This window comes from Pollachius pollachius (genome assembly GCF_949987615.1).
Source record: "Pollachius pollachius genome assembly, chromosome: 11".
NCBI classification, from domain to species: Eukaryota; Metazoa; Chordata; class Actinopteri; order Gadiformes; family Gadidae; genus Pollachius; species Pollachius pollachius.
Window position 1 is genome coordinate 11,156,811 of NC_136944.1, and position 13,544 is coordinate 11,170,354.

The window sequence follows — 13,544 nt, forward strand, 5'->3', positions numbered from 1 at the left end:
TGCTCTGGATGCTCGGAAGCTATAACAACTATCATTAAATACGTTTAGCCTAAGTGTAGTCGTACATCCTACAATTATATAAGCGTGCGATATAAGCCTATAACGTTGCCAAAATAACAATAATGTCCAATATTCATGTCACTATACCGATTTACGCCACCAGGTGTGTTGTTTACACTCTCAAAGTATTTTCCAACGGTTTATTATTGGGTTTCATGAGATACTGCCAGGGTCAAGGAACAACGGTTATCCCCGGGCTATGAATAGAAATACCCAACAAAACGATGTGAGCGCGTGCTGCGCCTCGCGGTCGAGGGGATAGATAAGGAACATCACTTCACACAACAACTCTCGAGACGAGTCACGAGATACAACACAGAGCGGGAGACGGTGGGACGTTGGGAGAAGGATGAGCCGTTGATTTCGACTTCAAAATCGTAAAGTTTAGCATTCATGTGGAACACAACTGGACGAGCGGATAGTTAATTCGTCCTGGGGACGAAACCGTTGCAATGCTGCGAGGGACATTCGTTTCAGCTTTGATAAAACACGGGATACGTGTGGACTAACCAGTGTGTGTTGTGATTCTGCCAAACTTCCACATCGGGTAGCCTACCATTTATTGAGCACAAACAAATCCGGAACACTTTACACGACGACCTGTCCTATCTTGTTTACTTTGGCTGCCCTTGTGTATGTTTGATTAGGCTAACCTATTCATTTGTCTCGCGGCAACGAAATAGCGCGTTTTCACTCGAGTGGGCCAGGCGGAACATTTTCTAGAGCTACTGCTGGCCGTTTGGGTAGAAAGTCAACATATTTTTTGAAATACCAGGTGGCCCCTGCTGGCTGTGACAGACAACCCGGACACTGGATCTTTGGACCGTCGCTAAATCTGAAAGTGAACTCCACTCCAAAAACGCCACTTTCGCTATTTTGAAGGAGCAGAACTACTGCACGAGGAGTATGTTGATGAAAGAATACCGCATCTGTATGCCACTTACAGTGGAGGAGGTACGTTACGATCTTTATCCCCCCCCCCACCCCCCCCCCCCCCCCATTATGTCTTCGTTTCATTAATTTACTAATTTACTCTGGAGAGGTCGTTTACTTGGGTCTGCATCCTTAACCTACACGATAACGTATCGTGATGTGTTTATCATATCACGCCAAAAGCTTCAGTCAACAGTAAAGCCATTAACTAAAAAAATAAGAAGTGCAGCATTGAACTATTACACCGCATGCGTCAACCTCACGGATGTATGTGATCTGCAGAAGTACTAAGGTGTAGTGGTATTGTTTACCTCGAGGTGTTGAAACACGAAAAACGTGTACGTACCTCACGAGATTCGTATGAGATTCAAACACAGTCCGCAGTAAGAGAACAAAGGTCCACTTTAAAATAAGTGTGCAAATTGCACATAGACGTGTTCCGTATTACTGTTTACTAGCGTATTGATTTGCCGAAAAATGGGACGTTACAACACAGTGGTATAGACAATGTAAATTACTATTATCTATTCCTGTGATTTTTTTGTTATGACATGTGTCTATGGCGGCACTCGCAGTTCTAATACGCATACACAAACATGTATCCTTCATCCACTCGCTCACTCACGCAATGCCTTTCTCTCCCACATTTGGAGGCTTAGTTAGCAAAGTGTTTTCAGCTTACACATCCTATAGGCCACTTACCATTTTCTTGACAGCATTTTTTTGAAAAGCACGCACGTGCACACACACACGCACACACCCACACACACACACACACACACACACACACACACACACACACACACACACACTTATTACATTCGGGGACAAATACAGATGAAAAACAATGCAACATGCGTTTGAAATTTGCTTTGTGAAATAGCAGCAAAAAAGGCACAGCAAATTAAATAATTTTAAAATGCGTAAAACGCAAATAGGCTCCAACAAAAGTAATTTAGCATTTCTTATTAATATTTATTATTGTCCAGGTTTAACTGCCCAAATATAGTTCATGTAGAACTTGTGTTATGTAATAGGCCTATGTAATGTCAATGCAGTAATTCTCTCACTCCCTCGCATTTAGCACACTGCTAGTGTTAGCTATTATTTGTGAGGACCTGGACGGGCGGGTAATTCATGTCATTATTGAGACCACTGATCATGTGAATGGAAATCTTTGATGATGAGAACAGCGCTCTGACCAAAGCATGCATATTGTTCTTGTTTATTGCTTGATTGGTGCATTTGTGTGGAGCATTGCTCACAAATAGTGGTAGTGGTAGGGATTCATGGTTTCAGAATGTTTTATTTCCTGTCTTTAGGCTTATTGGCCTTGGCAATTAGCTGTTGAATAGTAGCTAATGATGTCAGATATGGAAGTGTGTGTATGTTTGTGTGTGTTTGTATGTGCGTGCATCTTCTCTCTGCGTGTGATTAAAACACCCAACTGATGTAAAAACACTGTAAAAACTCTCTGATATGCGTCGAGATCATTAAGTTGATGAAAGTTGGTTTCATCAATGTACTACTGATGTTGTCTGCAGGTCTCTTGGAAGGTTATTTATTCTTTTTACCAAGACATGAAACATCTTAAAGTTGCGTCTTCAACACTTTATTTCTGTCAAGGAATACAATAACATGGGCGTAATGGTGGCTTAGTGGGCAGTTTCTGAAAGGAGAGGATTACTAAAATTGCTCTGCTATGTACCACAAAAAATAACGATATTCATTCTCCAAGGTTTATCCATGAATCCTGTAGCGTGCTTTATTGATACTTTTGCCTTCCAGTAAAATACAGTTTATGTTTTTAACAAATGTATCAACAAATTTAAACAAATATATGACTATATGAAGCAGTAGAAACGCATCTGAATCTAACCTAAATTCAATAAAAATGGCTGATCTGTTTTTACTCTTACTATTTTTCTATAAATTGAACTCTAGGTCAGGTATCTATCTGGACTCTAGTACAGGTCCAGATAACAGTCCAATCAGACACTCTCTTTTAAAAAAGAATAAAATATAGTGTGTGTGTGTGTGTGTGTGTGTGTGCCGTTAGGTATAGCTCCCAGTTGTGCTCTAGGGGGGTTGAGGGCTGTTGTAGTAGTTGCACTTATGATTACTGCTGAGATCGGCAGGGGGCCACCATTACATTCAGCCCAGGGAGGAGAGGCCTGGTACTCAAAGATGTGAAAAACTTCACTCAGTCTGGTGGAATCAAATGTGCACAGCCCTTTACCGAACACATTTACCTCCTGTTCTCTCTCTCTCTCTCTCTCTCTCTCTCTTTCTCTCTCTCTCTATTTATTTCCCGCTACACCACTGACACAAGTAGGATTTCCCATTTTAAGATTGAGTTTATTTTAAGTACTTTTTACTTATTTGTTGCTAAACTCCTACCCATTCTTTAAATCAACAGTAAAGTCAATAGTTAATGATCTGGACAGTTATACGATGTAGACTCAGGGCATGCTGGGTAATCTCATGCCTTCCTTCCTGTTTGTACCCCCCCCCCCCCCCCCCCTCTTAATCAATCTAAACAGGTTAAATACAACTAAGGCTTTAAAACCAACAACCCCTGCATTGCATCTTAAAACACCATCATTGCATTGAGTAACACATTTAATCTCTTAAAAGTCTCAGAGAGTTTGGTACTCAAAATTACAGTTTGAATACAGTGATATCCTAAATTGACAAGAGTTTGCTCAGAGCGTGAAATAATCCCAAAAAAACATTTTCAACAAGTATATGTGGTGCTAAAGCATGGGTGTCTTAAGTTCTTGTGTGGCTGCCATATGTCTCACACACCCACAGTCCCTCTGCACGGTCCCTGCAATTTAGTAAAATAAGCTATCCCACAGTGAGATGCATTCCATCATCTGGCTAAAGCTGCATTGTTTAAACACCATCGCCTCCAGTCACTGAAACTGTAGTTCTCTGTGGAACTCAAAATAGTTTTCCTGCAAAAGCTGTTCCCCAGTCTCTGCTTTGTGTTTGCCCTTTTACCAGACACAGTTATTAAATAGTAAGAGCTGGAACATCAGACTTTACAGAGAAAGGCTTTGTTCTCTGTGTCAAACATACAAGGGTACCGTTCCTCTATGGATTATTGACTGTTATGGAGACACAAAGCAAAACATGTCTCTTGGGCACAGATTTTGTTAGTTAAATCTATAGTTTACCAGGGTTACATTAAACAGTTTTTATTTCGGTTGTTCATGTTTTGTATGCTTAATTTATTTATTAAAGTTATTTACAGTGGCAGTCGCATACTAGATATAGGGGAGAATTACTTTTTTTAATAAAAAGCATTGATCAGTGTATAGCCTGAATTTATTAAAAACAATTCAACAACACCAGAAGGATGCACCTTTTTTAACTCTTCTTTATGTGTGTAATATCAGTATCTTTCTTTACCCATGTGTGTGTATGTGCGCCTCAACAAAAACATTCTTCATCACTTAGTCAACTCCTTCATCATTTTAACTTCATCTTCCTCTGCCTTCCCTTTTCCCATCCAGACCGTCATTATATATCGAGTCCATGATCTGGTCCAAAACAGCAACAAAAATAGAAACAGGGGCCTCTTGTCATGCATGTATTAGCTGCATAAATGGGACAAGTATCGGGAGTGATGCATTATGGGTAGGGGATACAGCTGGCCAATCCACTGCTGTAATGTGATCAGGTTGTGTTGATAAAGCATTGCAGGCTGTTGTAGGTACATTTATGACTTGACATACAGGGATTGGAGATTTAATCACATGAGCATGAGTCACATGGCTTGTCTTTTAATGTTTTATCAGCTTTTTGTCACTTTGTATTCATGTTTCCTCTGGACACTCAATCTAATTATAATATTCATAAAACAGTTCAAAGTTCAGGAGGATAAATTATATGAATAAATGTATTATATCATTATAATAAATAAGAATACAATTAAACATAATACACAAAAACATAAGAACCCAAAGAGAAAAGGAAAAATAGTGGCATAGAGAAAATTGAGTCATATTGTGTCATATTCCTCATACTCGGGCCAATGAAGCTTTACTTCTATAAATTAAATCACTCACATTCATATATATATATAATGAGAAGCAATATTGACAAAGCATTGACAGATATGATGGTATTAATATGAGAGATAAACAACATGAATAGTGACTTGTGCAGTATCCATACATTCAAATAAATGGGGAATAATAAATAAAATCTCTCTCTCTCTCTCTCTCTACATCTAAGAGAATGTTTTTATTACTCAAAATGTCAAATTTCTTCTTGCTAAACCTGGGCCGCAGATGCTGCAGTCGAGCCCCCTCTCTCTCTCGCCCTCCTTCTCTCTCGCCCTCCTTCTCTCTCTCTCTTTGTGAATGTTTCAGTCTCAAAATTACCAATTACCTCTACTGAAACCTGTGCTGGCTGCTGTCTAGGTTTTTCTCTTCTCTCTCTCCCTTGCTCTCTCACTCTCTTGTGCACACATATGCACAGCAAGCAGCTGAGGAACTCCAACTGAGGAGCCCATTTGATTCTACCGAGTTTCTCCACAAAAAAACAATCAACACTCCATCCAGATATCGGCAGGTGCCAATTAAAGTGTGTGGAGCTCTCTATGGCGGCTCCCATGCTGCCCATTAACCTTATAGTACCTTTATATATAGATCAGATAAATCACTTCCAAAGAGAAATTTATGTCTTTACAAAGATAAAACCATGTAGATGGGTGGCTGTCTGTGGAGAGGTTATTGTTTAGATCTGCTCAAAGAGCACTTGTTTGGGGTTTACATGGGTGTGATGATGATAGCTGGATAGATGGATAGAAAGGTACTTAATTCTACTTTTAGTACTGTGAGTTCAAGGGGTTTATAGATGCGCACACAGACACATGCACACACATGCACGTGCACACACAGACACACATTAACACAATGATACAAACATGCACATCACAGACAGATAAACATACACACATACACACACACACACACACACACACACACACACACTCACACACACACACACATACACACAAACAAATTTGAAATTCAGTAGTGACTCTCAAGGCTTAACCAAGCCAGAGAGGGCCAATTGTTGCATTGAGGCTGAATGTGTGCATTTGAAGACCACAGCGAGATCACAGCCTCGGATGCTGGAATGGGGAGAAAACAATAAGGACCCACCAGGTGAAATAGAAAATGAAAATAATAATCAACTGGAGCATGCAAAAAGAGGACAACAATTAACTCACGCACTTGAATGCCTGTGTTCAGTTGTGTGAACACGGACAGGGCATAAATAAAAATTGGCAGGCTATAATGTCACCGGTTTCCATAGGAACCCCAGCTGCCCACATCTGATTAGAATTCTCTTTGATGATAAATTGTTTTTCTCTAGTGTGTGTGTGTGAGTGTGTGTGTAAGAGAGAGAGAGAGAGAGAGAGAGAGAGAGAGAGAAAGAAAGCATGTGTAAATGTGGTTTAAATTTAAATGTGACCTGAATTACTCCTCTTTTTGTATTAAAAGTCATACTTTTGCTTTGTTAAATCTTTTCTCTGTCACTTGCTGACAAAAGCGTCACATTAATTATTATCTGGATCTCTCTGTATTTGCTGTTTCCCTTTCCTATTTGCTCCATATGCCCCCTGCTAGATATTGATATATGAAGGCCATAATGTTATGTCAATAACTCTGGGCCCTCTAGAATTTGTTTGCCAGAAAAAACTTGAAATCATAAACAACCGTAAAAATCATGAATCATAAACAACCGTAAATCACCCTCATGTTCATTCGCTGATGGTGTGGTTAGTTTTAAGTTCATAACATGAATAGATAAAGACGAATTAAGAGAGATTTTCCTTTATTTAAAAGACAGCAACTTAAAATGGACCCGAACAGTTATTTGGAAACCACTAACATTTATGTTTTTCCTCCTCGCGCTATATCACATTTTGTGTTTGTAATAGTTCCGAGTTAGGAACCAAATGCTGATGCATTGGGTTTATACAAAAGAGCTGGTCTTTAATCCAAAAATATTTGCAGAGCTAAACAGAAAATCAGGCAAACAAAAAACTAAACTAATCCCACAAATGCCAAGGCAGGTGAGATTTCTCACAAACTGGAAACAGATAGTGACGACTAACAAGGGAAAACAAAAATGGAAGACTTACTGTACAGTGAAAATACTTAGCTGGTCGCCATCACTGTGACGTTAACTTCATATGTGCTTCACAGAGAGTGTCAGAATCATCTGACACAATACTCAGTGTATGTTAAGGGTAAGTTAAGGGTTGTTAAGGGTTAATTTACAAAAATTAATTGCATTATTTTTGAGGGAAAGTGGTGAGTTGGCCCTAGCGTTCGCCATCGAGAATGGAAGCTCGGCCACCTCCTCCAAAGTATCGTTCAGAATTATTGTGGCAGTGTTTCTTTTCAGCCATCACTTCACACATAAACACACTCATTTATTTATCCATCGGGCTATGCTGGACTTTGTCTATCAGTCATTGATCGAACCATCTATCCTGCCAGCCATTAATTTATCCATGATCCAAATCCATCCATCCATGATCCATGTACCAATCCATCCATGATGCATGTACCCATCCATTATCCATGTACCCATCCATCCATTCTTCCATAAATCTTTTTTTTCATTCTTTCTCTCTTTAGCTTATTATTTTTTCTCTTTCTCTAATTATTACTCTCTTTTACACACTCCAGTTGATTATCATGTCTCACCTGGTGGGTCATTATTGTGCTATCACCAGTCCAGTATCAGAGGCTGTGGTCTCCAAACACACACAGACAGCCTCCCTGCAACAAGTGGCCCTTGCTAGCTTGATTAAACGACTGAGAGCCACTAATGAACATTCAATATGTTTGTGGGTGTGGGTGTGCCCAGCACACAAGTGCAAACCTGCATGTGCATACATATGCATTATTTGTGTGTTTGGTGTGTGTGTGTGTGTGTGTGTGTGTGTGTGTGTGTGTGTGTGTGTGTGTGTGTGTGTGTGTGTCTATTAAGATACAAACAAGAAAGTGTCGGTGGAGTCCAACAATGGAGCTTGAATGAGTGTGTTCATTTTGACCTCAAAAGGTGGGTCACAGATACATATACATATGGTCAATGGATTAAACATAAACTATTATTATTTTGGCAATTTGGAATCACCGTTGTCTGAAATGTCCCAATTAAAATGCTGTCGTTTGTTAATACCCACCAACAACCACATTGGTGGGTGTTAACAAATGACAACGGTGATCCAAATTGCCAAAATAATATTAGTTTATGGGGGATTGGTTAGTTGCCATGAAAACTATGTTCTTCTTTCATACACATACCTATTCACATATTTCCTTCTTACATATTGTCGATATACATATTTAGCGAAAAACCGACTTTTTATGACCGAAATATTATAATGATTGTGGTTATTTTTTATATCAAACAATATTATACAATATATATGTGACTATCGAATGTACCGCAGAACATAGTTTCAGTTTAATCCAGCTGTCTGACGGTTAAAGTCTAACTTTAAATAACGGTCATTGTGATGAATGAAGAGGCAACCAATGAACCTGTCCCTTTCCAAATGTCACCACCTCCGCTCATCACATGTAATGAGATTACCTTCTATACATCGGCGTGAATGACCTGTGATGAGCATAGCGCTAGCTGCCATTCTGTTAGCGCTATGATTTTTTGCTTAATGTGATGAGGATGCTTCGCCTTTTATGAATAACGGTAATCTCAAACTAACCACTTGGACCAGCCCTCACCCATCTCCTCTGTAATATAATACATATTATATAAAAGATATGTTTTTGTATGATACAAACATTCGTCAAGTGTTTTGCAAGTATGCAGTCTATGCTCATGACATATGAATTACATGTTTTTTATCGTAAAAAATGTGAATGCTGCTTGTGTGTGTTTATCTGGATGTAGATATAGCTTACCTCATTCCATAAAGTTTGTGCATGTATGCAGGCATTATTTTACAATAAGGACAACCCCCCAGGAATGTACCGACTTCAAAACTGAAAGTTAAATCTATTAAAGCATAGCATTATTCTCGTGGTGCAATTAAAGAATCACAAAACTCAAAAGCAGTGTAATTTCAAAGTGTTCAGTTTTTTTGTTGAATAGATATTGGATTTTCAAAAGACATTCACCCTCAGAATAACAGCAATCTGACCTATAATTTGTTGCGAAGAAAGTGTTAGTGGAGCGAATGGTTGTATGCGGATAAGGGGATTATGATAAGTGGGTGTGATTTGGAGATGTTAGTTCCTGATCAATAACTAAAATAGGCACTTTTTCATAGAAAGTAAGCATCCAAAACGAAACTGTTGTAATACAAGTAAACAGCTTCATTGTATCAAAAGCCACCTTTATTCATGTTCCGCAGTGAACATTGGCTTGTAGCCCCGGCTGCTATCGGGAAGAATAATCAATATATCAGATAGCGATAATTATAGGTCTATGATTGTAGTTTACCACTATGGATGCACTAAGAACACTGTTGAGAAATGTAAATATTGTAGGCGGTTACCTCTGCCATGTCCTTCAACTTGTAATGTGTCCATGGTGACTATGATAGAGATACTCAAATGTGATTGGTTAAACGGATTAATCTGCTGGCGAGAGCCGTAAAAAATCTAGTAAAAATGCATCTCCTGCAGAAAATGCGGTGAGTGCTGTAGTGCAAAGTGAGCTTGAAAACATGTTTTAATAAAGCCACATAGTTTAAACGTAAAGAAATGTTGAATCGACTGAAAAGATTTGAACAGATTTCAAAAGTCTAAATGTAGTAAATAATGTAAACATGAAGCCTAAGAAGAAAGGTAGTTGAGCGCTGCATGCAGCACTCACCTAATACGATTATGTGATTCAGCCGAGTTGTTGGAGTTTGTTGGCTTAGCATTTGCTTTTAACCAATGATTAACTACAAAGACACACGCGAGGGAAAAAGCTGAGGTCCAAATCAAGAAGACTTATTCCTTATACTCGACAATATGTAGCAGAGGCATATGGTTTCAACATAGCGAATTATTGGTCATCACAATCGACTTCATTTATTATTGTGGGAGATAATAACTCTATGCAGTGTTTCCCCTGTAAGCACTCGTCACTACTTTTATGACAAATACTCTGAGATGACACTCAAACCGTGTAACTCTGTGGACACAGGCTTAATGTCAACATAGAAGAGATAGAGGGAGAAGAGAAAAAGAGAAATAAAGTGGGATGGATAGAGAGAAAGAAAGAACGAGACAGGGAGGGAGGGTGGGGGTGGATAAGAAAGTAAGAAAAAGAGAGGAGGATAGATACAGAGAGAGAGAAAGAGGTTGGGGAGGTTTGTGTGTGTGTGTGTGAGAGAGATAGAGAGAGAGAGAGAGAGAGAGAGAGAGAGAGAGAGAGAGAGAGAAAGAGAGAGAGAGAGAGAGAGGAAAATAGAGGTGGGGTATTAAGATATGGGGAGAGGGCAGCATAAAGAGCGAATGGGAGGGAGTGGGATTCAACACAGAGAAGGGTTCCTTTAACACACTATATAGTTTTGTAAGGGATGGCTCACAGAACAGGGCTTCAAACCCTGTTTCACCACCAGAGTGGGAGAGATTTGAAGAGGGTCAGACGGAGGGAAGAGGGGGAGTGTGTGGAAAATACAGAGATAGAGAGTGATATTTCATAGTGGATGCTCGACCAAGAAAAGGTTTGAGGAGAGAAATCTATATGAAAGAGCATATGACATCATGAGATGAAATGGTGTTGATGGCCTGTGTTTGGCGTGTGTGCGTTCATGTGGGCGTGTGTCCTGAATGAGTGTTTGTACGTGCGCATGCTTGTGTTTGTTTGTGTGTGTGGTTGTGTCTTGGGGGAGAGCAGATAAAGAGGTGAGATGGGTGTAGGAGACAGAAAGAGAGAGAGGCAAATTGGAGAAAGCGGAGAGAAAGAGGGAGGGCAGGGGGAGTCCTAATCAATCCTTCCATATTATTGATGGTTCAAGAGCCGCCTGGTTTGCTGTCCATCTTCCCTGTGGCAAGCAGAAGATAACTGGAACCTTCCTCCTCTCCTTCAGCTTCACCCTCTCCTGACATATTAACCGTATTAACTTTGTTTGTTCGCTTATATTAGGAGTATATATCTTTATCTAACTCTTTCTGTATTCTTTTTCTATTTACTGTTTCACAATCCATCTATTTTTTTTGTCTCAATGCCTCTCGTTTTGCATCAAGCTGCTTATTCCTGCTTATAATTGTCCCCTATAATACAACTCAACCCTTTTCAAATCTCTCCCAGATTCTTTCTCTATCAGGGTTTATCAAGCCTTAACCGAGTGTTTGTGTGAGAGACAGTGTGTGTGTGTATGCATGTGGTGTCCATGTGTGTGCATGTGTGTGTATGCATGTATTTATTTGTATTTCTTTATTAGTTATATATTTTTTGTCAAACACACAAAGTGCCCAACCCTAATGGGATTACAATTCATCAAGTAGCATTGCAGTGGTCAGACATTTAATTTCATTACAATTTCTGCCTCCTCTCTCAAGCTTGGCAAATAAAATTATTTATGAAAGGACATTTTACTTACAAGTACATCCCTTTCATCCAAAAAGATATGTACACTTGTCCAAGTGTGTGTGTGTGTGTGTGTGTGTTTGGTGTGTGTGTGTGTGTGTGTGTGTGTGTGTGAGAGAGTGCATGTTCTCGCTCCACTGGACCCCACACGGTGCTCCCAGCAACAGAGGAACCAGCAACACACCGTAGTGATCCATGTTGACCTGAAGTTACATAAGCCTTGCTGCACCATCCCCACGGTTTCCGTTGCGATGGGATACGGGCAAGGGAGAGAGGGGAGAGTGTGAGCCTCCCCTTATACAGAGGAGCAGCCTTCATAGCTTATTATATACTTTTTCCAGACGTTATTAAAGTAGGACTTAATATTAGCTTGGTAGGTTATTGCGTAGATAAGCACGAAGTTTGGTGTAAAATCGGACTGAGAGAAAACTATCCCGACAATATGTATCTACCTGCATTGCAGATGTTATTAAATATATTTGCTGTGGATATCTAGCAGTCATTAGGTCATGTAATTGTGATATGGTATGCTCTTTATTAGCTAATGCAGAGAATCATAAGATGAGAGCTGGAATGTATGTGGAGAAGCTCATAAAGTGCCTCACATCCACTCTGTTACGCTGCATCAGCACAGATGTGAGAACTGGAAACACACCTACATGGCAGCCACACACGCACACGTACACGCACGCACACACACACACACACACACACACACACACACACACACATACTGCAAGGCACAACTCTATGCTTTTTAGCTACACACATATGCATACACGTACACACGCTGCTATGTAATTTATGACTTGCACCAGCTGCATACCCCCAGTTTGCTGTCAACACACTGCATTTCCCCATCAACAGTCCCCTGGACTGCTTATCTACTTTAACACACACACACACACACACACACACACACACAAACACAAGTCATACACACACACACACACACACACACACACACGCACGCACGCACGCATGTACGCACACACACATTGACATACATACATTACAGACATACCGATACAAGCATGAACAACATGCATGCTTGCACACACTCACAGGCACACATTCATATTCAGAAAAAAGTATATGTAAGCCCAAATCAAACTTGTAAATTGTTTTCATGTTTAAGTCCAAATAGATATTCAGTTTTTCTCTCTCTCTCGCTCTCTCTCTCTCTTAAAGCATGTTCTTATTGTCATTAGTCCTTAGCTACGTGATGCAAAAGAAAAACACACAAAAAAAACACCATCATTCATTCTAAGTCAATGACAAGTTGAAATAAGTGACAAGGGTGGCCAGTGGTATGGAAGTAAGTCTGTCTCATCGGATTTTGAAAATAAAAAGCCATTGAATTTTAAGCACTGAATATTTATGCATTGAAATAACGTATCTGGATTTTTTGCCTCTGACTTTAACTCATTCCATTTTCAACAAATCATTTTCACCTTTATTTTTTTTTTATTATAAAAAATTCAAAATCAAATATTCAACATTAAAGAATTTGACTTAAATGTTTTCAACGTTCCCAAATTCAACCCGCCAAATTCAGCAATTCAATGTATGAAATTCACTGTTAACATCCGGGGACCCAAGGAAGAGCAAATCGATCCTAGATGCTAGATCACGGTCAAGCAGGGAGAGCGAGCGGGAATAAGAGCGTCACTTGTTGGTTACCTGACTCTGATGCGGCAAGGCATGTGCAAAGCAGGTTTTAGCCATGTCCAACGGCAACGGCTGTGATGATGGGTCATTGTTTCTTGATACCAGCATTAATTATAAACAGCATCTTACACAGTAGCCTATAATAGGAAATGCTCTAAGGTAACTCAACGTCATCAAACACTGACAGTAGCTTTTTATGGGGAGAGAAGCAACGGTGGTGGACCGTACTAAATGCCCTATCTATTGTATGGGTCTGTAAAATGCTAATCAAATCAAATCTGATGTATTTATTAATC

At 39.7% G+C, this 13,544-nt stretch overlaps 1 protein-coding gene across 1 annotated transcript in view; it reads left to right on the forward strand.

The window, feature by feature from the left end:
- Nucleotides 1–966: 966 nt before the first annotated feature.
- pitpnc1a (phosphatidylinositol transfer protein cytoplasmic 1a) overlaps nt 967–13,544 on the forward strand; it is a gene marked incomplete at both ends in the record, with an annotated part of 39,238 nt that continues 26,660 nt past the window's right edge. The window contains one exon of the mRNA XM_079746627.1: nt 967–1,014. Coding sequence (XP_079602753.1) covers nt 967–1,014 — 48 coding nt within the window. The remainder of the gene's footprint in view (nt 1,015–13,544) is intronic.